The sequence below is a fragment of the Schistocerca cancellata genome, chromosome 2 (assembly GCF_023864275.1).
Source record: "Schistocerca cancellata isolate TAMUIC-IGC-003103 chromosome 2, iqSchCanc2.1, whole genome shotgun sequence".
In the NCBI taxonomy this organism is placed as follows: domain Eukaryota; kingdom Metazoa; phylum Arthropoda; class Insecta; order Orthoptera; family Acrididae; genus Schistocerca; species Schistocerca cancellata.
In genome coordinates, this window is record NC_064627.1 from 693,943,956 (window position 1) to 693,971,466 (window position 27,511).

The 27,511-nt window shown below is 41.2% G+C and overlaps 1 protein-coding gene across 1 annotated transcript in view; it reads left to right on the forward strand.

The window, feature by feature from the left end:
- The window catches only part of LOC126157624 (damage-control phosphatase ARMT1-like), a 140,558-nt gene that overhangs the window by 43,585 nt on the left and 69,462 nt on the right, over positions 1-27,511 (forward strand). Inside the window, exons 3-4 of the mRNA XM_049916388.1 lie at positions 13,042-13,227; positions 22,700-22,843. Coding sequence (XP_049772345.1) covers positions 13,042-13,227; positions 22,700-22,843 — 330 coding nt within the window. The remainder of the gene's footprint in view (positions 1-13,041; positions 13,228-22,699; positions 22,844-27,511) is intronic.

Below are 27,511 nucleotides of genomic sequence, written 5' to 3' on the forward strand. Positions count from 1 at the left end.
CAACACTCTGACCATATATTGTCACAATATCAAAAGACTATGAAATTAAGTTAGTGGACTTGAAATCCTCACACGTGAACTAATATATTTTCAGATATACATGTCTTGTGTACAAATGAACTCTGGCTAAAAGAGCCAGAGCTATCAGTATATTGAAAATTTTATGTTAGTTCACCATTAAGCTAGGAAAAACAATGAAATAGTTGTTACCTGTAAATACCTAAAAATGGTATAAAAAGTTGACCTTTCCATTCCTGTGAAATACATTCTTTAGACAAAGAGATAAAATTAGCACAATTAGAGTTTTCAGGCCTAAATATGTGCTTCAAGTATGTATAAAGATCACCTTATGGTAATTTCCCTCTCTTTCTTAATAACTTAATATTATTACTAGAAAATGGCTCTCACAATAACTCTAAGAGAGTTTTTGGAAGAGGAGATCTCAATACTGATTTTCTTGAATCTCCCAAAATGTCACAGTTTGTGAACTTGATGTTTTCTTTCAACTTGATCATAAAATTCATGTCTCTAACACGGCTAAAAAGTTGTCTTGACCTTGTTGCAACTTGCATTGATTGCTTATAAAGGTCAGGGATGCTGGATTTTCATATCACAGTGCACTTGTTATTTAACTGAAATCACCAAACCCTGTACTTCCTTCTGACAGAGTATCTATCAAATGCAGAAGCTATAATGACAGTAATTTAAATAATAATATATGTAATTTAAGGAAAGATGATGGAAAAGTGTAAATGTTTCAGCAACAGCATATGGAAAATTTGAAAACTTCATCCAGATATTCCAGTACCACTCCATTTACCATTTCCAAGAAAAACAAAAATTGTGACCCACAAAAAGAAAAATTCTTGCCTTACAAAAGGCTTTAAAACATCCTCAGTAAAAATGAGGCTACTGCACAGAGCTAGCAAACTGGACAGTGGCAAGTTGGAAGAGTCCAATTTGTACTTTAAAAAATACAAAAATACTGGTAGAAGAATGATTAAAGCAGCAAAAAAGGCTCACAATGGTAACCTCACCAGGAACTCCTGTAGCAAATGTAAGACTCTACGGCGTACAATAAACGACCAAACTGGAAAAAACAGAACCACAGAGGATAAATTCATGTTCATCACAGAATGGCAAAAAAAAAAAAAAAAAAAAAAAAACAGAAAATATACATAAAATTTTCAATGGTTGTGACAAATATTTTTCAGGAATTTCAAAAAAAATTTTGTCTCCTTTTCAAACACTGTATACCCTCAGCCCAACAACAATATTCCCATGAACTCCTTTTTCCTATCCCAAACACCGCCTTTTGAAATAGAGGTTATTTATAAGGGAAAGAATGAAACAAATATTCTCTATTGGCCATGATATGATATTTTGATTTTGACTTGAAAAGTATTTCAGTTTTAACATGAGCCTCACTCTTAACATCATTAACATCTGTTTTGAGGAGGGAACATATCCTGACCAGACAAAAATTTCTAAAATTATACCACAGTACAAGAAAGGAGAGAAAACTGCCATGGAAAATTATAGTCCTATTACAATATTATATGAGTTTTCAAAAATTTTTGAATGCTATGTTTCTACAAGGTCAGGAAGCTTTTTAAACTCCAACAATGTTATAACATCTTCTCAATATGGTTTTTGCAAAATTAAACCAACCATAAATATGTATGCGTTTTTAAAGAAGTGCTCAAGTCTAATTGATAATATACAGCCTGTTGATGGTGTATTCCCTGCCCAATCTAAAGCCTTCGACAGAGAGTGGTCCTTGAAAAACTTGAGAAATTTGGAATCAGGGGTACTGCCCACAGATAGTTCAGTAGCTATTTAAGTGAAAGGAGACAATATGCAGAAATTATAAATCCCAAGGATTCAACCTATTGCAGGTCAGATGTCGTAAATACAACTTGTGGGGTCCCACAGGGGTCTATTCTTGGCCCAGTCCTTTTCACATTATTCATCAATGACTCAGAAAACCTCCCTACATCCCTAATGCTAATTCTTTTTCCTATGCTGATGGTACAAATATTTCAATTTCCAACAGAGAAGATATACTTCAAGGAACAGTCAATGAAACTAGCTTCACATAAAATGTTGGTTCGAGGCAAACAGACTGCTAATAAACACTCATAATACTGTAAGGATGAACTTTCACACAAGTCAGAGTATTATCCCCTTCAATATAGATATACGTATTGGCAAAGTTGAAGTTTTTGTGTGCAGGACACCAAATTCCTTGCACAAATCGTCAGTAGTACACTAAACTGGAAACTGCATGTTGAGAAAGTTGCAAAGAAGCTCAGCAAAATGTGCTACCCACTCAGATCAATAAAAGATTCAGCCAACATTCACACTTTCAAGTTATTATACCATGCTCTGTTTGAATCCATTATGAGCTGTGGCCTAATTTTTTGGGGAAATAGTTCTGAATCAAATAAATTTGCAAACTGCAAAAATAAATGGTCAGAATATTGGCATCAAATAATGGCATCAAAAAACAGGACTGAACACTGTAAACCACTGTTTAAAGAGTTAAAAATCCTTAAAATGCCATAACTTTATATAATCGAAATGGTTTATTATGTAGCTAACCATTTAGGAACCCTACACAGAAATCTAGTTTACCACACATACACAACACCAGAAATAAATCTTAGTTAAAAATTATAGCACATAGCAGTAAATTATATGCTGATGGTGTTACACATGCAGGCATATAAATTTACAACCATCTCCCATCAAAGATCGAGACAATTAATAATCCTAAGGAAATGAGAACAGAAAAAACAAATTTTATGAAATCACTGTTTCAATTCTGTTACTGCATTTCTTGGCACAAAATTCTTATTTCTCCATAAAAGCTCATCCTCTTTTATACATTGTAGCTCTGTTTAAATCGTACATTATCTGTCCATGCTGTATGCATTTGTATGCAAACCTAAACTTTGTAATACAGGAGTAAACTTTCCCCTTTGTAATGTATTTTAAATGCATACTTTGGAATTTTCATGTTATTTCTTCTATCCATGTTCTGTACTTTGTATGTAAACCTAACACTTTAATACAGAAGTGTATTGCCTTTACTATTTTACATTAGTAATGAATTTTAAATGTATATGGTACTTCTGCATTTCCATGTTGTTTGCTTATACGTTTTGTTGCCTTAATAATGTACACTTGTTTGGACAAACTGTGCAAGTCTGAATTTTTCAGAAGATATCTAGGTATATCCTTTTCTGTTTGTTGGCATTACCTATGTATTATATGAACATTTGTATGATTATAATATCACAGTCATAATCATTTTAACTATGTATTAGTATCATCTCATAGTCAATTTTGACTTGTCCTTTATCGTCATATGCTTCTCTGCACACAATGTATGGTCTACAGGATAAATAAAATTACAGAATATAAATTACACTTCTTATTGTTTGACTCATATTCTTAAAATGATAGTACTTAACCACATGTTCAATCTTTTTATCTGCAGAGTGTCCATACTCTTGATGTATTTCTTATTTCACTGGAAGGTCTTAAGAGTGGGTATGCAAATTCATCGCATTCTGCTGTTCTTCTAATCGCTCCATTACAATGTTCCATTATATATTACTCAGTTTTCCTTCCTGTTGTGGTTAGGAATACGCAGATGACTCTAATAATTTTATTTTTAACTTTGTATCTAAGTTATTTTCCATCATTATCATTTAGGATAACTTTCTCACACATTTATTATTTTGACCTTTTTTATAAAATAAATTCGAAACTTGGTATTCAGCTCATACATGCCTTGTTTTTCTTCCAACCATGCAGGTAATCATGATAATGTATCAGGAATTGTATTTTTTGGTCCTTCAGTGTAACGGATTTCACAATAAAATTCTCAAAGAACAGAGATGTAGAAATGGGGGAAAGGGGATGAGATAGTCAGAACCTTCCCAGAGTCATGAAGGGTTTCTTGTAGCTTTAGCATATGGAAGTCGTTAGTCATGATGAATATGAGATTAAATTATGCCTGTTGAACACATACAATGACTGCTAGATTGCAAAGTTTTGCGAGAAGTGCTACAGTAGCTATGAATTGGGATGCTATGTTGAGCTTCAGTCCCTACTTTTTATCAATGGATGTTGGTACACTTCGTGTTGACTGTCTTATATTTTGACTGCGGCCAACACTAGTGATCTAACAGCTGTAGTGATATAGTAGTGTGGCTAACTCGTGTTGGGTGTGTCAACTGAAAAATGAATAGCGCAGCGAGAGGGTCTGAACATGAACAACTCTATAATGTTGTTACTTCCATGGGTACTTTACACCACAACTGCTGATTACCAAAGCACATGGGTGCCTCAACTGGCATCATTGTGTAGCAGACAGATAACAATCCCCCTTTTATGTCCCTCCTCAATGTGGGGTCAAAATTCTCCTTATTGTTTTGTCCGCATCTCACACCCCATTGAGATCAAGGCTTAACTTAATCCTGATAACTTATGTTGACTGCTATCAATATCTGTACAGCGGAATTGTGCCGTTCGAGATCATTAAAACTTGAAATAAAGGCATCATGGCTTAAACATGATAGTGATTACCAAAAAACTTGAAGGATTTCAATGCTTTAGACTCTAGAATCTCTTGGAGTTTAATTTGTAGTGATGTGATAACAGGATACTAATAGGCACCCTTGTTGGTAGGCATCAGGAAAATTGCTCCTCCCCCTGGAATCTGGGTACACATTTTTCAATCACATAATTAATGGATAACCGTCAGTTCCCTGAGTTGTAATATGCTTTTATGTCATCTTTTCAATTTAATTCTTATGGCATGATATGTCTCAAAACTATACAACTCATTTATTAAAAAAAAAAAAAAAACGAGAATTCTAAAGACTTATCTCCCGCCCCCTCCCTCAATGTAAAATTACTGTCAATGGCCTTGAGCATATACAGTAGATAAGTTTGACCTATTTCCACTGGCGCAATTCCACCCAGTGGCTGTGTCCTAGGGTCACTGACAAATCAGCAAGCCTGTGTTTGTTTACTTGAGGGTTAAATGATGCATATAATCTGTGGAGCTATTAAAACGTTTCGTTGCTCTGATATCTACAAGGGAGTTGCAGAACTTAGGATGACTGAGGTTGTGTTGTTTTTCTGGTTCACCTGACATGGTATTTCACAGTAAGTTTTTTATTTATAATTTGGAAAAGTGAGTATTATTTAATGAATGTGTTACTTTAAACATGCTAATCTTACATGGAAATAAAAGTACCTTTCATATCATCCCTTCAATATTAAGGATAGGCAGTTACCACATAAATAAATCTTAAATACTCTGTTTCTAGTGCTCTTTTAAATGCATTAAAATAAGGTCAGTGCTCCAGAAGACAGACCCATTGGGGAAAATACACTATAATAGTCGAAATGCGACTTTATATGCACTGTAATGTAGAGAATAATGTTCGTAGACGAACAGAAAATGTTAAATTAGTCATTACTGTGCCAAAAGGGCCTGCTGAATGGGACATGGGGGAAGCAACAAAGAAGCCATCCTATAGTTTGTCTTAAATACATAATTTTGCTTTCAATTCATAATTCATTTCGTTAATAGTTTCAAAGCGCTGCCAATCCTTTCCCTAATATGCCACATGTACAAATTATGCCCTAAAGGTTTTGAGAATATTTACAAATTGTGTTCACCTGGAAAACAACAAAGACTAGTAACATGGTCAAGAAAACTGAAAGCTGTTGAATACTGCAAAATCACATAAAACCCTCATAGCGGACCTGTTTTCCTGCCATAAGCTAATAGCAGTACAGCTTGTTCAATGGAATGTTATGAGTGAAATCTCCCACTGTGCTGACAACATTTGCAGCACCCATTACAATATGACCAGTTGCTGTGATGGAAATGACGCTAGGAAATAGCAACTTTTTATAGCTATGAATATGAAATTAAATTAAATTAATGCCATAGCTCAAGGTATTGGCAGACTAAGCCCAAGGCCCGTACAGAGAGACTAAATGAGGCCCCCAGTCTGCTTAGAAATTAGCGTATTTGTTGTGCTCATTTTGTAAAAAGTTATTAATACTGAATAGATGTAATGACTGATAATAAATTAAGTATTTATGATGAGTATACTGTACGCTTTAGTAATTGTAATACACATACTTCAGGGTGTACGCGAGAAAACCCCAAACAGCATTCAGCACAGCAACCATCACGCAGAGTGCAAGGAAATAATAAAGAACAGGATAAGAAAATTATTTTTTATTTTATACGTTTGGAAAAAAAGTTTGTACAGCTATTATAACAGTTAGTTTCGTAATATTAGTACGACAGAGTGCTTATTCTTGATATTATTAGAGTACGTGTTTTCGTGTCTATTTTACTGAAATTCTACATAACGTCGTTGAAATCTATTTCATTTGAAATTTTTCTTTCAGTTGATAAATTGACAGACTGGCTTGTTGTTCTTAATTCACCATAGAATGAAGACAGTTTTTCATTAGGTCATTTTAGAAAAACTTCTCTTGCATCGTGCAACTTAGACATGAATGGCCAAGAAGTATTGGATTATAAGTGGTAACTGTAATGATTCACTGAAGTCTCATTTAATTGTAAATTGAGGAATTTCCTGGGCTGACCATCTAGCAGCTACGTTAACACTCGTATCGACTGCGCCTGCGATAGCATTTTATTTCTTGCAACACCTGTTCCTTCCAAAACTCATCGTAAATTTCTACCAGATTCTCCAGTGTTACTGCCAGAGCGTCATCCGGAACTGCGAGTATTAATTTCGTTTCAACAATTTGGAAAATTTAGTAGATTTATTTCATGGACGTGTATCGTTGTGACAGTTCTTGTATAAATCGATCTGTGCATACAAACACTGATCGACGAACTTCGTCTTGGATCGATAATCCAGCATCATGAGTTAGTTCATCCGACATTGTTTTATTTACACTCCCTATTCCTCGTCGATTAATGTTAATGTCCACATTATTGCATTTTTAGTGCCAAAAGTAACAGTGTAGCCTATTCTTGTGGTTCGTTCCGTCACCAGAAGCTCATTCGGGGTTTAGATTTGGCGAGTCCTTCATCCAAAGTCATTTTTGGAGACTGTCCTCCAGTATCATGTGCCAAAAGTTGATGTAGGTCAAAAAGGTAAAATCACCTATACAGATAAGACAAAACCTTATGACCACTGCCCACCGCGAGGTTAGATGCCACCTGGTGACGTTGCAGTCACGTGACGCGCTATGAAAAAGACGTAAGCGCAGCCGAGACGGATAGGGGATCATACTAGCGAAAATATGGGCTGCAAATGGAGGAATCCACTGAGAAAAGCCACTTTGTTGAAGGACAGATTATTATTACGCAAAGCCTGTCAACGAGTATCTCGGAAACGGCGAAGCTGTTCGAATGTTCACGTGCTACTTTCTTGAGCATCTATGGAAAGAGGTAAAAGGACAGAGAAACTAACACTAGGCGGTAAATAGTTGGACGACGACGACTCTTCACAGAACGTGGGGAAAGTAGGATAGATGATGATCTGCGCCATCTCTGCGAAAAGAGCACAATGCTAGTGCATGCAGAAGTGTTTCACAGCACATCCTCCATCGTGCATTGTTGAACATGGAGGTCTCACAGCTGACCACCTCTATGTGTTCACATGTTGCCCGACGACACAGTCAGTTGCGATTACAGAGGGCGCGGGACCATCGGGATTCGACCGTCGACCAGTGGAAACGTGTCGGCTCTTCGGGTGAACCATATGTGTGCTACACTTGGTCGATGGTCGTCTCCACAAATGCTGTCATCGAGGTGAATGGCGGCTCGAAATGTGCAGCACGATACGGACGCAGGTTGGTGGGAGCAGTATTATGCTATGGGAGATATTCTATTGTGCTTGCATGGGGCCTGTGGTAGTAATCGAAAACACACTAACAACTGCGAGCCACCTTCATCCCTTCATGCTTGATATCTTCCCGTTGGTGATGTCATGTCTTAGCAGTATAATTGTCGGTGTCTCGGAGTCATAACCGTAATGCAGTGGTTCGAGGAGCATTGTAGTGAACTCATATTTCTGTGGGACCCATCTATGTGTCGCTTTCGGGCGCCATCACTGCATACACAAATCAGAGGCCCGTTATTTACGCGAATTACATGACCTGTGCGTAGACATCTAATGCCACATACATCCACAAACCAATTAACAAGCTGTCGGATCCGCGAATCAGTGACGTATTTCGTTCCAAAAATGGACAAACAAGCTATTAAGCAGGTGGTCATAATGTTCTGGCGCATCAGTGTATAGCTGAAAGGAGCAAGCTTTCTGCTGAGATGGTATGAGAATTTGCCTTGGATGGATCTTCCATATCTTCCAAAGTACTCACAACTGTTTCCACATTTCCTATTGTAGCTATGAACTGTAATGAGCACTCCATCCAGCATCAGAGAATCGTTTCAAACTTTTTTCCGCTTTTACTACACGTAATTCCCCTCTTTATGTAAAAGACGAGGAGATTGATTACATCTTCTCTGCAGCTCCAAAACAGGTGACACTAAACGGAGCGCTTGAGATCGTATTAATTCCACAAAGATTTAAGAATTGATTAGTACAGGGACTGAACATAGATTTTGAACTGACTTCACGATTTTTTCGTTGAACTCCTTCATGTACTCCTGGCTTTGTCGAAGCGTTGTCATATCTTTGAGCCCCACACAGCGCAACATCCAGCCCATCTTTTTCCAGCTGCTGTTGAACCTATTTTTTTCACATATGCAGAATGAATATATATATATATATATATATATATATATATATATATATATATATATATATATATATATATATATCGCGATGAGGTTTTCATTGAACTGTAGCTGACATTTTGGCGAATTTCTTGACGTTCATGAGTAATTTTGTATGGTTTATAGTCACCGAATCACAACAATGACTTGTTTTGTAATGGAACTGTACACTTCCACACTGACTCAGGCAAGTGGATAAAAACAAGCTCTTGGTCTAGCATCATTTGGTGCGTGTTTTTCAAGACCCGCGTCATTGGTTCCTGTTTCATTGACGGCAGTATAAATATACTCAAGTATCTCGAGCCTCTAAGACATGCTACTGCTGCTGCATTTATAGGAAGACATCCTACTGTATAGAGGGCAATCAGTGTAGTACCAACATGACGGACGTCCCTCGTATTGCACATTTAATGACAGACACTCTTAGGAGAACATTTGGAGACCATTCGAACTGTCGTCCAGGAAACTCAAAATGGTCTGCACTCTCACCGCTACGGTCGCATGTTCGAATCCTGCCTCGGGCATGGATGTGTGTGATGTCCTTAGGTTAGTTAGGTTTAAGTAGTTCTAAGTTCTAGGGGACTGATGACCTCAGAAGTTAAGTCCCATAGTGCTCAGAGCCATTTGAACCATTTTTGCGCTCTCACCAAACGTAACACTTCCATACTTTTATCTGTGGCGAAAATTAAAACAAGACCACTCCCGAAGGCATGTAATGCCTTATAACGCAGACATGTACTGCAGTTAACTGCAGATGAAAATCCAATTGCAGTATTGCAGGAATGCCCAATGTCCATATTTGGAGAACTTGGTATGACAGCCGAGATAATAAACATACGAACCACACTTGAGTTATGTGCTTGCTCACATTTGGTATAGTAGGGCAGACGTTTGTGAATATATCTGGGGTGCCTGTCTTCGCTGCCTCATCCTGTAGTGTGGCCACATTACGCGAATGCAGTGGCCCACAGAGTACAAAATAAGAAATTGCAGTTGTACTTGACGCAAACGTTTACGTACCACGCGGATCAATTTCTTGGATCGCCGCTACATGAGTGTGAAACAAACGGGAATAGTATGTTACATGTCCACTGTTTTCAATTAGATAGGAATGCCTTTTGGTTAAAAAAAAAAAACAAAAACAGCGAGTTACATGTGAACAGTGGTTCGGCAATAACACTTTTACATTTAGACACAAAAAACTTCAAAACATAAGTGTTAAGTTACAGAAACGTAGCTCGCTACTCTCCCATTGCATTGTTCAATTTGCCCAACGGAGCCAATCAATCAATGAAAAAAATAATCTACAGACTACTAATAGGTCCAACGCTAATAGTTTTCTTGTTGTACTGATTAAAAAACTGCAGTGCTTTTTTGACTTGGTCTGCTTCTGGACTATTACCACAGTCAGTCTGTGGAATTTTTAAACATTTCCTTCCATGTACTTTCTCACGTTGCAGATTAGAAAATACATATTCTAGAAAATCACCTTTCTTGCACTAATGTATATTACGATTATTTTAGGCATATAATGCCACAACGTTTCAACACTGAGCATTTCATATGTTCATTACCTCTTTTTAGGAACAACCATGGAGCCAACAGCTCAAAAAAGATCTTCGCAAGCATTAGTCATATCATTTTTTTCAAACTAAAGTAGCAAAAGTGGCATCACTCAATGAAGACCTTAAAGACAGTGGTGAAAACGTGTTAAAATACTGGTAAATATCTAGTTTCACTTCTTGTTGTCAATCTGACGTAGTCACTTCAGAATGTACGTGCGATTATGTTTGCTTTTCCCCATTTCGAACTCCACCTGCAAAAAATGACATTTCTTCGTTTTTTGACAGAATCAACTTAAGAGATGCTGACGTATTTAATATATTGTGGTATATTCGTGAAGGGGTAACTCTGCTGAGAAAGAAAGTAATTGAAGTGGACTGCTGCATCACAAGCAGTCAATAGGCGCAAGTACTAGCGATTCACGGAGCGATTTACACCAACATCAATAAGCATAACAGTATTTCTACTACAGTGTCTTCATTTTCATTCGTTTGTACTAGAATTTTGAGTAGATGCAACTTGTGTTTCAATCCTAATCGTTGAAACTATTTATGACAGTTCAGCTGCTAATATTCTGGGATACTGATCCGAATGAACATCTTATACTTGAATAGAGCTGAGACCCCCCCCCCGCCCTCCCCCCGTCCACCCCTCCTCCCAGAAGAAAAAAAATTATCATTTCTCCTGTTGAAGGAACAAAACCCATGTCATCAGGTCAGTTCCTGATGCTCGGTGTACACTATGGTTTTTGTTTTCTGCTAAGAGAAACCTAAATTTTCTGAAAGTGCGGACTACAGCTGACGCTTTCTTTTGTATGATGGAATAATTTCTCTCCCCTTCCATAGACAAATGTCCCTGGAAAACCTCGCAAGCCACAATCGGAGGCGTCTGTTGATATCATAGTTACCTCATTGAGACTTGTCTGGTACAACAGAGGCGAATATAACAAATTTTCTTTAATTTCATCAAAAACTAATTTTTCTTCCTCACTCCAGAACAGATGTGACAGTTGTTTCAACAATTGCGTAATAAGAAGACTCTTAACATGATCTTCCGTTAGAAATTTTCGAAAGAAGTTTATCATGCCCAGAAATGACCGTTTGTTGTTATGAGAATAACGACCTTTAACGACACCTTCTACCCGTTGTAGGTCTCCACCCACAATACGACCTAGAAATTTTAGCTTCTTCATACTAAATGAAGATTTGGCCAGTTTTACAGTAATTCCCCATTTGTTCAAACTTATTAAAAAGTTCCTCTAACGCCTCTTTATGCTCGATCCATGTCTTGAAAATAATGAACAAGTCATCGACGTTGCCCGATGGCAGATGTAATGCCCGCATGAATACAGATACTGACATATTAAGGCCAAACGCCAAAACACTGAATTGAAAGGAGCACCTTTCAAAGAGAGATGCTGTTTAAGGATGTGACTGTGGATGCAGGGCAACCTGCCAGTAGCCAGGTGCTACTAATACATCTTGCTCATTTAGTTTAGCTAGTACTTGTTCCACTGGTAACTGTTTATCTCCTTGCATCTGTATAATTTGATGTATTGTTCTGGCGTCTAAAGCCAGATGTCGAGTTTTTATTGTATTCACTCTGGCTTTTTAATTGCTGACGTAGTAGCTGCTTCAGACAACATAATCCTAACAATAATGGGATGTTCACATTTGGTACTACCTAAAAATTTTAATCAAAACTTAAATTGCCAAAAAGGAATGACACCAACATTTATTCCTTTACATCTTTCCTCTACTTCCAGTAATACCCATTAATTCAGCTGAATATGTGATATCTGAAGAAACTGGACTCTCCCTATGCGAAATGATATCATTGAGATGGTATTACACAGTATTAGCGGGCTGTTACCTGGAGATGACTAATTCCTTATCTGATGTGGTTGCCACGACTGTATGTTTGTGACTGGCCAAACGCATCAAACACTGAATAACAAATAAAATGTCGTGCGACTAGGGCCTCCCGTCGGGTAGACCTTTCGCCGTGTGCAGGTCTTTCGATTTGACGCCACTTGCGCGTCGATGGGGATGAAATGATGATAATTAGGGTAACACAACACTCAGTCCCTGAGCGGAGAAAATCTCCGACCCACCCGGGAATCGAACCCGAGGTCTTAGGATTGACATTCTGTCACGCTGACCACTCAGCTACCGGGGGCGGACACACTGAATAATAATAAGATAGGACGTGGTATGCCGAATGATAACAAATGCTCTTTTCCAGAAGACTCATTACAGTTCAGTAGAGTTTTTGTCAGGCTCTCTATTCCAACCTTTATCCATGCGTACTAGCCCAACAGCACTGTGGGCGAGCCTCTGGGGAGTCTTGAAAACATGGAGAGCCGCCGGTGCTTATTTGAGACCTTGAGTCATTTCGTGAGGCATACGCTTTTGGCTCTATTTGACGATGACTGCCCATAAGAAGTGATGACTGGGATGGATTCTCAGGCCGGCGCACAGCTTCACTTTGTCGCGAATGAGCAGAAAAGCATATCCATCGGCGAGAGTAAAAGGAATTGTGTCTCTCTGGAACGCCTGTCCCTTTTTTTTTTTTTTTTTTTTTTTTTTTTTTTTTTTTTTGTAGAGTAAGTTAGCTGACTCTCTACCCACGGAGAGCCAAACGTGTGGTGTGTGCAGGCGCTGGCGGAGTGGATGGCTGAAGCTGGGTCGAGTCGGGAGGATTTGTCGCGGTTGCTGAAGACTGTGACGCGCGCCAACGCGGCAGACCTCTCGCTGTCGGCGGGCGTCGTGCCAGATCAAGACGAGCTGACCGCCATCACCGCGCCCTCTGACGACGCCTTCATCGCCGACCAGTCCGAGACGGTGAGCCCTGTGCGCTACCTATTTGGCGGCGTTCATTCATGTATGGGGTTTTGTGAAGAAATTAAGTGATGTAGACTTTGACTATTCAGTTCTTTTTTCTATGTTGTTATTTGATCCCCCTTGCCCTATATGGGTGGAGGGTGAACTGCCAGAGGTACAAGCTCAGCAAGCCATCTTACAATGTGTGACATAGTGTTCCTTGTGTACTAGTGTCACTTTCCCCTTTTTCTGTTCCACTTACGTACAGTTCGCTGGAAAAACGATTGCCGGCAAGCCTCTGTGTGGGCTCGATTTTATCTTCATGGTCTTCGAGAAGCGACATACTGGTTGACTTTCATGAACGTATTCTACCGGAACTTTAACAACAGACCACGCTGTGATGCAGAACGCCTCTCTTGCAGCGTCTGCCACTGGGCTTGGCTGAGCATCTCTGTGTTGCTTTCGCGCTTACTAGAGCAACCTGTAACGAAACGTGCTGCCGCTGTTTGGATCTTCTCTATTTTATGTATCAAGCCCATATGGTACCCCAGACTGGCGAGCAGTATTCAAGTATTTTTCGAGCGAATCTTTTGTAAGTTACATCCTTTGTTCCTGAGGATTCTTCCAATGATTCCAGTGAATCAATCAGTCTGACATCTACCTTACTGGCAGTTAATTAATGTGACAGTTCCATACGAGTACTCCTAGACATTTTATCTAAATAAGTGCTTCGAATGGTTGTTCTGCAATTGTGCTCCCAACACGTTAGTAATGGAACAACCTGCGTACCACCCCACTTTACATTGTTGCCAGATGTATCCATGATGGCGGCGTTGACATCATTCAATATCGCGGCATGTAGACTTGGCAACAGCGCAAAACGTCATCCAAGATGGCGGCCATGACGTCAGCCGATGACGCAAGTACCCTTCTACAAGATGGCGGCTTTTAGTGGGAAAGTGCCGCGCCCCCTCCCCCAGAATAATGGCGGGAAGTTAAAATTCCAATCACACCACAGTTATCTCTACTAACCTAAGAAAAATCGCGGGAAGATAGGTCACTTGGGCTACCCCCACTAATCTAAGTCAAATGGTTCAAATGGATCTGAGCACTATGGGACTTAACATCTATGGTCATCAGTCCCCTAGAACTTAGAACTACTTCAACCTAACTAACCTAAGGACATCACACAACATCCAGTCATCACGAGGTAGAGAAAATCCCTGACCCCGTCGAATCTAAGTCATCTGACCGCCACTTCTTCCTATGAACTGGCGCCAAGTTTGAATTTTGGCTGTAAGTAAAGGTCAATTCGCGTATTTCTACTACGTTAAGGAAATGGCGCGAAAAAAGGACACTTGGACTAACCTCAGTCACCTGACCGCCACCTCCTTCTAAAGATTCGTGGGAAAAGGACTTGCACATTTGTCTTTATTTAAACAATTTAATGCAGTATGGCCATCAAGTGTGTTCACCACGAGGTCCGGACTCCAACTGACTTAGTACACAGCGACATCACCAGAGGGTGCTCTCATCTATGACGTAATCCGAAATGGAAGGAAACACTGTGTTCACCACAAGGTCCAGATTCAAACTGACTTAGTACACAGTGCGACCACCTGAGGGCGCTGTCGTCCAATATGGCGGCTATGACGTCAGGTGATGACGCAAGCAACATTAGACCTGTGATGTTGCAGGCACACTGATAGGGTTCGAACCTCAAATCCAAGATGGCGGTGGTGGGTAATTCAAAAATTGTCACACCCCACTCCCAGGCGGGAAATTCAGATTTGTCAGATTTTCGCGAGTGCCACGCCCACCTGGACTTGGAAGGAAATAATTAAAGTCTACATCATGATTCTCCACCGACTGCCACGTCCCCTTACCAACCCATGTTGGCGGGATAACGTGTACTAACCTGCACTAACGTGCATAGCACATGACGTCATCCAAGATGGCGGCCGTGACATTAGCTGTTGATGCAAGTGACACACCCTCTTGGTGGGAAGTTTGGTTGTCAGGATGTTGCGGCAATCGTAATAATATTTAATTGTAGTTAGACTGGTAAATATGTTCCTGCCTTCCAATATTTTTGTGAGTATAATATGTATATATTTGACGATCAGTAGACAAATTTTGTGGGTTTAACTGTGAGTGCAATTTAGCGATCTGTGGAAAATAATTTTAGTGCTGAAAGTCTCCTCTGCAGAAAACAATGGTTTATGGTGCTCCCACTGGACCCATACCGCAACTATAGCGTGATTGCGCCAGCAATGTTAAAAAACACATGAGTGCTCGGTCCGGACCCATTGTGAGTGCACACAGAAAAAATAGGTCTTCACTCTCGTCCAGTTGCATCAGCAACCGTGCCCAGGTGAACATGTATGAATGGGAATGTCGCTGCCTCATGACTGCATACGGTGTGTGACTTGGCAGCTGACGGTTCATCACTTCACTGGTAGCCTCCAGTGCGGTGCAGTGGACAGGGGGCTGTGGGCATTGCTTGCGCATGTCTGTTGGATTATTTTGTGAGCAGGTCTGTAGGCCGTGCTATGTGTTATTTGGACAGTTTATGAGTTAATATTGTGACCGCATAATGGTGTACTGAGTTATTTAGGAGCAGTGGAACAGTTTTTGTATAGCACGATCTGTGACGTCTGTATGTGCGTCACACATACACACACGTCATAAGTGGTGGAACAGCACGATCTGTGACATCGGTATCCATACCTCGGAGGTGTCCCATTAGAGTGGCGATAGAGAGAAAGTGGTCGAACAGGTGAGAGGGATGATAGCGCACTCTGGTGGTGATGCTGCTGTGCACTAGGTCAGAGGGCCTCTGGACCTTGTGGCGAACACACTGGATGGCGGTAGTGGCTCCATTGTTTAAATAAAGACTGGTGCGTGATTTCAACAGTTGACGATGAACTAGAATGTTTGCAGAGTCTTTTTGTGGTTCACATGTCTGTAGGCTGTGTGACGTGACCCCAAGCATGTCAGAGCGTGTGTTTTGTATCAGTGTAATAAATATACTCCACCCCTAAATAAAGTGTTCCAAAATAAATAAAGTACACTTCTTCCTCTCCCCACCAGCCCAGTGCAAGCTGAGTCCTTCTCCCACGAATCCCTAGGATGAGGTAGCGGTCTGGTGACTTAGATTAGTGGAGGTAGTCCAAGTGTCCTTTCTTTCGTGCCATTTTCTTAGGGTGGCAGAGGTAGCCCAATTGACCTATCTTCCCGCCAAAATTCAAACTTTCCGCCATGGGGGTGTGGCACTTGCGTCATCAACTGATTTCACGGCCGCCATCTTGGATGACATCACGTGCTGTGCACGTTAGTACACGATAGTGCACATTAGTCCACCAATATGTGTTGGTAAGGGGACGTGGCGGTCAGTTGAGGATCGTGGAGGAGACTTTAACTATTTCCTTCCAAGTCCAGGTGTGCATGGCACTCACAAAAATCTGATAAAATCTGAATTTCCCGCCTGGGAGGGGGGAATGGTAGTTTTGGAATTTCCTATCTACATCATCTTGGATTTGGGTTTGGAACCCTATCAGTGTGTCTGTGACGTCACAGGTCTAACGGTACTTGTGTCATCAACTGACATCATGGCCGCCAGCTTGGATGACAGTGCCCTCTGGTGGTGGCGCTGTGTACTAAGTCAGTTGCAGTCTGGAGCTTATGGTGAACACACTGGATGGCTGTACTGCATGAAATTGTTTAAATAAAGACTTATGTCCTAGTCCTTTTCCCATGAATCCTTAGGAGGAGGAGGTGGGGATCAGGTAACTGAGGTTAGTCCAAGTGTCCTTTCTTTTTCACCATTTTCTTAGCTTAGTAGAGATATGTGAATTGACCTCTATTTATAGCTTAAATTCAAACTTGGCGCCAGTTCATAGGAAGAAGTGGCGGTCGGATGACTTAGGTTAGTGGGGGTAGCCCAAGTGACTTATCTTCCTGCTACTTTTCTTAGGTTAATAGAGACAACCATGGTGTGATGCATTATCCTGTTTTAATTTGAACTTCCCACCACTTTTCTGGGGGAGGGGGATGTGGGACTTTCCCGCCAAAAGCCGCCATATTGGAGAACGGTACGTGCGTCATCGGCAGACGTCATAGCCGCCATCTTGGCTGACGTCATGTGCTGTTGCCAAGTCTACATGCCGCCATTTTTGATGACGTCATCTCTGCCATCTTGGATACATATGGCAACAATGGAAAGTGGGGTGGTACACAGGTTGTTCCATTACTTACCCTACATTTGTTTATACTGAGGGTCAACTGCTGCTCCCGAGCACCAATCATCGATCTTCTGCATGTCTTCCTGCATTTCGCTACAATTTTCTAGCGCTGTGAATTCTCTATAAACAACAGCATCATCCCCCAAAAAAAACCTTATGGAACTTCTAACATTGTCTGCTAGGTCATTTGTGTATATTATGAAAAACTAATAGTGCTATAGCAATCCTCACTCACTGCTCAAGCTAGATTTTCGAGTGGAGATTCTCTCAGTTGAGAGTGACATGCTGTGCTCTGTTTGCTAAAAACCCTTCAATCCTGTCACACAATTGGTCTCACGTTGCATACGCTCGTATTTTCTTCATTAGGCGAAAGGACTGAGCTGTATCGTTTGTCTTGCAGAAGTCAAGGAACATGGCATCTACCCCAGGCCCATGCATGTACTGCTTTCTGAGTCGTGCAGACAAACAGAAAGAGCTGGATTTCACACGATCGTTGTTTTCAGATACCATGTTGGTTCCTACAAAGGAGATTTTTGGTCTCCAGAAGTGTCATAATACACAAGCAAAAAACATGTTCCAAAACGCTACTCGTCAGTCAAAACCTTTAAAAATATAAATAAAGACGGAATAATTGTAATTAAAGACCGAAAAAACTTACAGATTTTTTAAAATCTATAAAAAGGTTAATTTTGTTGGGTTTTACATAAAATTAAACTGTTAATTTTCTTTGTTGTTTAAATTAAAGTCAAAAGACTAAATGGTAAAGATAAAAATTTAAATATGTATTCAAAACGCTTTGCAGGAACAGCGACAATCTCTTAAAAAGGAACACGGCATGTTTACTGAAGGTTCACTGAAGCGTCTGCACTGTACAAAAGAAAATGTTTTGATGAGGTGAAAAGTCGATCTGTAGGGTTGAAGAGAGTGGGTATAAAGATAGAGGTCCATTGAGTATATATATGGAGATAAAGGCAGATGCTGGAATGAATAGTGAGAAGACAAACTGAGGTGGAGTCTTGGTGCATATGTAGAATCATGGTATCAAGAGGGGAGGGAAAGCGGAAAGATGAACAGGGGAGTGAGATAGGTAAAGATGTAAACGTAGTACAACATTGTTAGCTGGATATCCCACGGAGTGGGTTCAGCCAGCTAGGAGAAAGGAAATTCTTCCTATGCACACAATGGCCCCTTTCTTTGGGGGTATGTAAGAATTGTTTTGTATGTGTATATGTGGAGCATAGATGAGTGTAGTGAATGTGTGTATAGTGTAGTATCATGTTTGCGCTGTACGATAATGAGAGAAGCAGAAGGATGAAATGAAACCTGATGACAGTATATAGTCTATGCCTCTCGAATAGCACAGTGTAGCACCCTCATACAGTGGGTGGATCACCATCAACAGTATCACATGCCCTCATTTCACGCGACACTGCAGACACTGGCGCAAAGACTGATGATCAAGAACATTACACCACCATCTCTCCTTCATTTGCTGACCAAATACTAGCAGTGAAAATTCTGTCCACCACCAGGATTCGAACTGGCTTACCTCTGAGTCGAGCGCCAATGAACAGACGTGCATTATCGATTTTGGCTATGGAGATGGGTAGTGGGGTGAGGAAGAGTTGTAGTTACACGATGGTTATATGTCGGAGCGAATTTCATTGTCTGGATGAGGGGGTCAGTTAAAGTTGTGTTAAGGTGGGGTATGCAGTGTATGTAGGTATAGGGCGAGGGGATGTCTCGGAATAGCCATGGCAGCACACCAAGATTGGTGATTAGAGGGAAAACAATGGGGTTATTGGAGTCAATGCAGAATATGCAGAAATGTTCACTGTGGATAAAAGGGGTAGAAATTTAGTCGTAATTAGATGGTAGAGGGTCCGTATGGGGGTTGGTAAACGGACGCAGAAATCAACATGGTGTGCATGGTACTCAAGGATTACGCGAATCAGTAACTAGTTATTTTCAAACAAATACCAGCTGGAAACAAACTGTGAGAAAATCAAGTGAAGATATGACATAGCCTGAGATGTATGTAAATCAAAAAGCAGAAAACCAAAAAGCAGACTTAGATTCAGTGGTAAACAAACGAGTAACTACCGAAGGGCAGGTTAGGGCAGCTGCCACCACACTCCATAGAAAAAAGACTTCGCAGATCGAACACGCATATTGCCTCACCAGACAGGCAGACATACACTACTGGCCATTAAAATTGCTACACGACGAAGATTACGTGCTACACACGCGAAATTTAACCGACAGGAAGAATATGCCGTGATAAGCAAATGATTAGCTTTTCAGAGCATTCACACAAGGTTGGCACCGGTGGTGACACCTACAACGTGCTGACATGAGGAAAGTTTCCAACCGATTTCTCATACACAAACAGCAGTTGACCGGCGTTGCCTGGTGAAACGTTGTTGTGATGCCTCGTGTAAGGAGAAGAAATGCGTACCATCACGTTTCCGCCTTTGGTAAAGATCGGATTGTAGCCTATCGCGATTGCAGTTTATCGTATTGCGACATTGCTGCTCGCATTGGTCGAGATCCAATGACTGTTAGGTTCAAATGGCTCTGAGCACTATGGGACTCAACATCTTAGGTCATAAGTCCCCTAGAACTTAGAACTACTTAAACCTAACTAACCTAAGGACATCACATACACCCATGCCCGAGGCAGGATTCGAACCTGCGACCATAGCAGTCCCGCTGTTCCGGACTGCAGTGCCAGAACCGCACGGCCACCGCGGCCGGCAATGACTGTTAGCAGAATATGGAATCGGTGGGTTCAGGAGGGTAATACGGCCTCGTACCACTAGCAGTCGAGATGACAGCCATCTTATCCGCATGGCTGTAATGGATTGTGCAGCCACGTCTCGATCCCTGAGTCAACAGATGGGGACATTTGCAAGACAACAACCATCTGCACGAACAGTTCGACGACGTTTGCAGCAGCATGGACTACCAGCTCGGAGACCATGGCTGCAGTTACCCTTGACGCTGCATCACAGACAGGAGCGCCTTCGATGGTGTACTCAACGACGAACCTGGGTGCACGAATGGCAAAAGGTCATTTTTTCGGATGAATCCAGGTTCTGTTTACAGCATCATGATGGTCGAATCCGTGTTTGGCGACATCGCGGTGAACGAACATTGGAAGCGTGTATTCGTCATCGCCATACTGGCGTATCACCCGGCGTGATGGTATGGGGTGCCATTGGTTACACGTCTCGGTCACCTCTTGTTCGCATTGACGGCACTGTGAACAGTGGACGTTACATTTCAGATGTGTTACGACCTGTGGCTCTACCCTTCATTCAATCCCTGAGAAATCCTACATGTTAGCAGGATAATGCTCGACCGCATGTTGCAGATCCTGTATGGGCGTTTCTGGATACAGAAAATGTTCGACTGCTGCCCTGGCCAGCACATTCTCCAGATCTCTCACCAATTGAAAACGTCTGGTCAATGGTGACCGAGCCACTGGCTCGTCACAATACGCCAGTCATTACTCTTGATTAACTGTGGTGTCGTGTTGTAGCTGCATGGGCAGCTGTACCTGTACACGCCATCCAAGCTCTGTTTGACTCAATGCCCAGGCGTATCAAGGCCGTTATTACGGCCAGAGGTGTTTGTGCGGGGAACTGATTTCTCAGGATCTATGCACTCAAATTGCGTGAAAATGTAATCACATGTCAGTTCTAGTATAATATATTTGTCCAATGAATACCCATTTATCATCTGCATTTCTTCTTGGTGTAGCAATTTTAATGGCCAGTAGTGTATTAACTGGGTATCAATTTAAAGAAACCGGAAAACGTAATGGATACTAACAAGTAGTAAGTCTACTGAGAGCCTTTTACTGTGAAGTTCAGAAACATTCGCCACGAAACTAATTTGAGTTAACCTCCAGCCTCCCCCCCCCCCCCCTCCACCCCTCAAACACCTCTGCCCTCTTGTCCCATTTACGAGATTCTTATGCCTTTTAAAGATTTGCCGTTATCTAACTATCGCAATGTGACGTCATAAGTCGATTTTGAAGACAATGGGGCTTGAAGGAATCCAAAATAAATTAATTTTTTTGTCTGGTGGCGAACAGAATGAGAGATTGTACGGGCATTGGTTCCGAGTTCGGATATTGGTTCTTTACACAGCTTTAATTTGCTAGGAAGTTTCATGTTAGCGGACACCCCGCTGCAAAGTGAAAAATTCATTGTAGAATGAAAGACGCTTCAAATGTAAGAAGATAGCAAACAGAGCTCCGTTATCAACTTGTTAAGGTGTCCTTCAGTTTTAGTTCTTAGTAAATCCTGACTCAAAAGAACTTTCCACTTTTGTATTTTTTCATAGCAGCCTTAGGGTGCTTTCGACTTTTTAGCACGTCAGTTTCTTTTTTTCTTGTTTAGTACTGTGTTAAAGCACGTTGTTGTTGTGGTCTTCAGAAGACTGGTTTGATGCAGCTCTCCACACTTGTTTACCATGCGCAAATATCTGCATAACTACTGCAGTCTACATACATTCTAACCAGCTTACTGCGTTCAAGGCTTCATCTCCCTCTACAAATTTTTCCCTACAGCTTCCTTTAATTACCAACAGCTTCCCTTAATACCAAATCAGCTATTCCTTTATGACATAAGACATGTTCTATAAGCGTAACCTCTCTTTTAGACGAGTTCTGTCTGTTTTCTCTCTAATATTTGCACTGGTATAGGTTTACCGTCATTAACCTGCTCTACAAATTTTCTTTAGTTTAAAAGCAATGGCATTCATGTTTTCTAAAAAGCTGATTTTCTTGATAAACATTTGTAAACCAGCAGTCTCAGATATTTCTTGAAACAAATTTAAATAATATTCCTTTTTGGACATGTAAGTTCTGTTTTGTTTTCAAGCAACGATCACCCTTTGTAATATATGCAAATCCAATATCTCGAAAATACCAATATTTTACATCCGATCTATAGTTAGCATAGATATCACTCATAATATTTACCATAAAGTCGATACATCGATATTTCACATCTATAATGGAGCTTTTTTTTATTGCCGCGCGGGTGGTCGCAGGGTTTGAGGCACCATGTCACGGAGGTTCGAGTCATACCTCGGGCATAAGTGTGTGTGTTGTTCTTAGCATAAGTTAGTTTAAGTAGTGTGTACGTCGAGGGACCGATGACCTCAACATTTTGGTCCCTTAGAAATTCACACACATTTGAACATTTTGTTTTTATCGCTGTGTGCGCCCGCAACAGGTGTGGACAGTGCTGCAGTCTGGAGCGGGTTGCGTGACGGTGGACCTGGTGTGTGACAACATGGGCTACGAGCTGTTCGCCGACTTGTGCCTGGCGCAGCTGCTCACCACGCTGGGGGCCACCAGGGTGCGCATCCATCTCAAGGTACGCGACTCACACCCCATCAGATTACACCGCTGTGTAACTCTGCCTCGCAGATGAACCTGTCGTGTCCTAAATATAGCAGAGTTATTAAAATAGCGACACACAATTATAAAAAGCTTTCCGATTTAATGAAGAATACACTACCTGTCCGGGCACTACTGGAGAAACTACCAGGGATTTTTCACTTGATAGCATACAGATGTGATTGCGATGTTCTGCCATAAAAATGTAAAACAAGTGTAGTTGATATAGCATGTTGCACAATACGAGCAACGTTTGGAAATGATTTACAGTAGTAGTTTTTTATACTTTTTTATTAACGAACACGATTCAGTGTACATGGTTTCTCTCGATAGAGTTCATATTAATGTCAATACACCACTGCCACCACCCTGGAACATTCATTACAGCGTCACAGAGCAGTTATTTGGGGCACTACCCACCCATTCGTGGACAACTGCTTGCAATTCTTTATTTTTGCCCAAACTTATCACCTTGCAGTGCGTCTTTCATGGTATCGAATAAAGCATTATCAGACAGTGCAAGATCTGGTGAATACAGAGGGTGTGGCACAAAGTATCCAAGTGATGTCAACTTCACAGTCATGGTGGCTGCACATTGTCGTGCTGGAGAAATGCTCCTTTTGATCACTTTCCCTGTAGCATATGGTGAATTCTGCACATAATCGTGTAAGGGCATCACAGGACACCCTGCTGTTGACAGTTGTTTCTAGTGACAGCCAGTCGATTCGCAGTATGCCACACATGTCCCAAAACACTTAGATCTTCTGCTTACCTGCAGATGGAGCAGCACAGAAGTTCTTGGACCTGGGATATTTCCATCGCATAGATTAGACCTTCTTCCTATGTGTGTAATAGGGACACCACGCTTCATCATGATTCACCAGTTCCTCCAAAAAATTTGGATGTTCATTCTCGATTTACAAAAGTCAATTACAGATTTCAGCTCTGTGTACCTTCTCGGCCTGTGTCAAGTCCCATGGAACTCAGTGTGCAGTACTCTAAACTGAATATTTGAGATAATGTGCCTGTTGTGACAGACGAAACTACTTTCGTCTGGCACAACTGTGGGATCTCTGATTGCTCTGGGAGAAGGCTCATCACACCAGAATACATGAAATATTAGTTCACTTCAAAATACAAATGAAAAAAGGCTTATTTAACTTTGATGCAGATCTTTGCCACAGGATTGCTGGACAAGTTACAACTGTTATTAGCTGTTAAAACATCACCTGATACAGAAATTAACAGACTGTTCTCTTGCGGTACAACGTTCCACATTTAAATGAACAAGTCCATCAGAAACTTTAACTATCACGCTAACCGGCCGAAAAAAGTTAGTACACCCTTTTAGCGGGTTTCCGTCCACTCGAGATTTGTTTTTGAAATAGTACTTATGATTACATTTACAGGTCAATAGCATTAGCGGTTCTGAGGTACCAGGTGTGACCCATGCTGAAACCCCCATATTAGTACTTGGTATAGCCTCCATAGGTGGCAATGCAGGCTCTGACTTTGGCATCCAACCGATAGTACAAGTGGGGAATACTATCCTTCGATATATTATTCCACCCCTCCTCGACTGTTCACGTAAGTATGTAAGAGTTCTTGTTGACTAGTCACACGAGTGTCTTCTCGCCCGTCATAGCCCATATGTGCTCGGTTGAAGTCAAGTCTGGAGATGTGGTAGCCAGGGAAGTTGCTGTACACTCTTCGACATAAAACTTGACCGGCGGCCGGCCGCTTCAGAGGCTAAGTCCGCGCCGATCGCGACATGGGACAAAGAAACTGGCCAACTCGCTAATTCTCTAAGTCCGGTTATCTGCACAATCTGGCAACACTGTAGACTGCGGCACTTCCTGGAGGAAAACTTGTCCCAAGATAGAGAGACTCTAGGCTGATTACGCCTGTGGTCTAGCGGTAGCGTGCGTTGTTTCTGCTCATGATGTCAGTGGATCGAGAGCAGCTGGCATAAAATATTTTTATAGCCTCTTCTGTCTGAATGCTGAAGACGTGAATGTAATGGTAGCGCAGATTCAATCTATTTCGCTTTGTGGCACACCGATATCAAAATTTTATCTAGTAACGATTTTGCGGCAGATTTCCTGCAGACTGTCCTCCTCTGGACGCCGTATGCGGCAAAGCTCCGGGATCCATTTGCTGGCTACTGGCAGCGGCCGTGGCGACAGCAGCGGCGCTGCACTCCCCCGTTCTTTATCGAAAGCGCCTGCTACCGCTCATCGCTTTTGATGATTTGAAACGCTTTATTATTAAATGTTGCTCCACAGAAAATTTCTACAATTTCCATTCACGCTCAAAAGCATAGGAGACAGACGCCCTGATTAGTAGGCGGGTAATCGGCAAGAGCTGAGTATGGCCCGAAATTAATTTTATAGACTGGGACGAAATTAAACCACCTCACTACATTCGATGAATTTATAAATGCTTCATACCTCGTTTCTTTTCCTTTCAAACTTAATTATTTGTGCAACTTTTGGTCAATGATTGGATGTTTTCGTCAAGCCAGAGTGAGCGTCTGTGGTGTAAAATGTATTACAGTTCTTGTTTCATTCCTTATGGTAAGTCTATGCGATAAACTGTGTGAATACCTTGCAATGCATGCTCTGTAGCAGTGCAGGCACACTGCACATTTGGAGTTCCATGTATGGGTTCATGAAGTATTTATTGTTGATCGGAAGTGATAGTTAATGTCATCAGATTTAAACCAGAAAAATTTGTCGTTTTGAAGGTTTCAGAGAACGGAAAGGAATTGCTAACGCCGGTGTTAGAAAACGTCTACAGTTAAACGCTATTGCAAAAATTTAGAAGATGTGAACTATATTAATGAACATGTGCACTTCATAAACAACCTTCTGACATGTTAGACCTATATGACGAACAAAGCTCAAATTTATATCGTTGACAGTCGGTTTGAGTCTTTTCAGGACCTATTTTACAGTGAAGCACCTTGGAATTTGCAAAGCAGAAATCCATGATATTAACTTAATTTACTAAGTCGAAATCGGACGAAGATTGATGTTTAAAGGCATTCTTCAGATTTCGCATAAGAAATGTTTACTAGCAGTTTGCAACTCCATTAATTAAAATGGAAAATAAAATGTTTTAGTCAGCGGCTTCTACCGTGATTCGAACTTATAGTACAAGCACTGCAACGCACAAGGGAACCTCTGAGCTAACGACACACTGGCGGCCAGAGGCGGACTATAGTCACTGCGATGTTGCCTGAGCCTCAAAACGCAACCTTAAACACAGAAACAGAGGAGGTGGAGATTACTGTTTTAACGTCCCGTCGACAACGATGTCATTAGAGACGGATCACAAGCTCGGATTAGGGAAGGATGGGGAAGGAAATCGGCCGTGCCCTTCCTAAGGAACCATCCCGGCATTTGCCTGAAGCGATTTAGGGAAATCATTGAAAACCTAAATCAGGATGGCCGGGCGCGGGATTGCACCATCGTCCTCCCGAATGCACACACAAACAGGTGTTACTTATGTGAAGAACGCCGTTCTTGGAGTCCAGAAATTAAATATACTTTCCAATTGTGTCATCTTGCAGTGGATTATATCGTACGAGTCTTCGATGTGGAAAACGAATGTTAAGTGAATTTAGCGAGGTAACGCCGACCTACACCCGGAAGTAAATGCACTATCAGAGTGTTGACAAATACTTGCTACGACGCTGCCATTTCTCGGCTCTCTGACGAGGCAGCTCTTCAGCGAAATGCTTGCCGTGATTCTCCGATACGGTTCTTCAGAGTGGAGACGCGCGCGCACGTTTGGTTTTTATGCGGCGTTCTCCCCTGGTGGTTTCTGACGTCGCCTTGTGGGCTATGTATACATATGAGACATTCAATTATCATTAATCCAGAATGATACAAGTTTCAGCTTCCGGCGTGGAAGAAGGCTGTTGACGCCGACATTATATCATTTCAACGTAGGGAAAGCAAAACGGATCATTCAATGTTTCTCATTCAACATAAAGCATGTGAGATAAATTTCCGTAACGTTCATAATCATCTAAAAATACAAACGAAGTAAAAATACACCGGAATCTTATTCGAATTGAATATAATGTAAGATACCAAACGCTTTGCACCTCGATGTCGAATTTGTCCACTTGCAATCGTTTGCAGCATGCACATAGATTGTCATGATTACCACGAGAATGAAGAAATATGTTGGTAAGGATGGAAGCAAGAAGAGACGCAGTCAACAAATATTCTATTCCTCATGGCATTCATTTCATTTGACACGTAAGAAGAGGTAAAGCGGGAATTTACTTTCGTTAACACGAAAGATATGCCGCACATATTGATAACGAGGAAGTCTGCGTCTTCATACGTTTCCTCCTTGAAATCTGTATGCTCTATTATATACTAAGTAGCCCGATCATTGTTTCAGTAATGTTACCCTCTTGTTTGACCCCGTAACGATGAACAGATTCCAAATGCATGTCTCTGCGTGAAAGTAGCTGTTCGAACCCTTCCTGGGTTGTTTTTTGTGTTTTATTGCTTGGAATTCCTGAAGCAGACCACTGTGCCTTCCCCCCTCGTGGGTTAGGTCTCAAAACTAAACCGCTTTGTATCCAATGGCATAATTTATTCATACAGCATCAGCATAAGACTCT